Below are 2,034 nucleotides of genomic sequence, written 5' to 3' on the forward strand. Positions count from 1 at the left end.
AAATGAAAATTGCCTTTTTGATATTCTTATTCTCAACATTGTAAGCTTTGAAATGATGGTTCATTTACTTGAATCTGCTTACTATTGCCAAGGGTATGAGAAAAAGTATGAAAGCTACTCAGTACTAAAGTATACAATTCTGCAACATTCTTATGCTAGTTACTCAGTTTAACATATAGCGATAGTGTGCTCGTTTTGGGACGGCAAGCCTTGAATATTTCTGTGTGCAGTCACATAATCATGCCTTCAATCACCAATACATTGTTGAGGCTTTATCTCATCAAATCGTCCATATCTATATCTGCAGGTGGCCAATTTCTCAACAATGGAAGAGGAGGAAGAAGTTTCGGAGATGGGTGCATCCTGGGAAGACATCATTCCACTGGAAGCACGGAGTAAAGTAGAAGAGGAGGAGAAACAGAAGGAGAAGATGGATTTTTATCTTCCTCCTAGAGTGAGAAAACAAGTGCAAAATGTAAATTGCATGAACTCATTACTAAAAAAAAATTATGGGAAGAGACAGACATTGTTAGATTAATATCTCATAAATACAATTTAGCTTCTAATAGTGGTGGGACTACAGTAGAAATGATTTGGTTGAGATGTCTGCTGTAGTAGTGGCTGACCACTCTCTTGCAACATCAAAGAAGTGGTTGACAATTCTTTAGTGGTATCAAAGAAGGGGTTGACTGCCTGCCAGATGTAGTCTTAAACAAATTGGTTGTTTAAACTCATTTTTCTCAAAATTGTTTATCCTAGATGTCCTATCGTGATAACAGTGATTCTGAGGGCTCATCAAAGAAACGAAAGGGTCGACGTTCATCAGGAACGAGCAGCGAGTCTGAAGATAGTGACACAGGCAAGAAGACCAAGCGTCCACGGGGAAGACCCCGAACTGTACCACGGGACACCATTACAGGATTTACAGATACTGAGATTCGACGGTAAAGGAATTTTAATTTAATGTAAAATTTTCACTCAACATTATTTTTCACATTACAAGAAACTACAATAGAAATTAAAGTTTGCTAACTTAAAGTCTGCACAGAAATATATTGTGTAAAAAATTAGAAATTCAGAAAGCCTACGTGTGTGAAATGTTAGTTGGTACTAAAAATTACGCACAATCACAGTAGTTAAGAACAAGACTTGATAAGGTTATTATTTGTTCTTATCCTTATTCAGCATATATAGTGTCCTCTGTATTGCATCTTGTTTGTAGTATTGTGTATTTTATTGTGTATAGTATTCATTATTGACATTGTGCATTAATGGCTGTTTGCAGATTGAATCTTGTACAATCTGAAATAGAATTCATGAAGCTTAAGTTTTTTGAAGTACTATAAAAATTGAATATTTAAAAAAAAAAAATCACCATTTGATTTTGATTTTGAACATTTTGTGTTGCAGGTTTGTTAAAAGTTATAAGAAGTTCGGAAGGCCACTAACAAGGTAGGTCTGCTTCTGTTGTGTGTTTAATAGGATATTAGATTAAAAGTATCTTCACCTCCAACAAAAGTGGACAAGTAGTGGTGCCAGTCGAAGAGTGGAGGCCATGAGGGTCAGCGCCCCCAACGAGAAGAGCTCAGCAATCACTAATCATTTTGAGTTCTTTACCAGTGCCACTGTATTGTGTATATAATAATAAACTCTTTTTTTTTTTTCGTCTATAATCCAGGCTGGAAGCAATAGCCGGAGATGCTGAGCTGCAAGAAAAATCACAGGCTGATTTAAAAAGGCTTGGAGACACGTTGCACAATGGCTGTAAGCGTGTCATACAAGAATATGAGGAGAGGTTAAAGCAAGATTCAGAATTTGATGGTATATGGACAAAATTGGTTATTTATAAAACAAAGCATAGATTTAGAGGGAGGATATCAATAATCATTGATGTCCCTTTATGCATTTAATAAATACAGTAGAACCCCTCATTTACGTACGGCACGGGCCCAGAGCCGTTCGTAAATTAGGGTATTCGTAAAATCGGGGTTGACCCAAATTCCTATATATTTGCACTGATACTACTTACACTGG

At 36.4% G+C, this 2,034-nt stretch overlaps 1 protein-coding gene across 1 annotated transcript; it reads left to right on the top strand.

Moving 5' to 3' along the window:
- Positions 1-311: 311 nt before the first annotated feature.
- On the top strand, positions 312-1,821 carry LOC117121322 (chromodomain-helicase-DNA-binding protein 2-like; the record flags this gene model as incomplete). The annotated part of the gene is made up of 4 exons (XM_033266471.1): positions 312-475; positions 760-944; positions 1,411-1,452; positions 1,679-1,821. Coding segments are annotated over exons 1-4 (520 nt in total), but the record flags the coding sequence as incomplete, so codon positions are not given.
- Positions 1,822-2,034: the final 213 nt, after the last annotated feature.

This window comes from Anneissia japonica, unplaced genomic scaffold (assembly GCF_011630105.1).
Source record: "Anneissia japonica isolate Jap-2015-1 unplaced genomic scaffold, ASM1163010v1 scaffold95509_len2528_cov166, whole genome shotgun sequence".
Taxonomy (NCBI): domain Eukaryota; kingdom Metazoa; phylum Echinodermata; class Crinoidea; order Comatulida; family Comatulidae; genus Anneissia; species Anneissia japonica.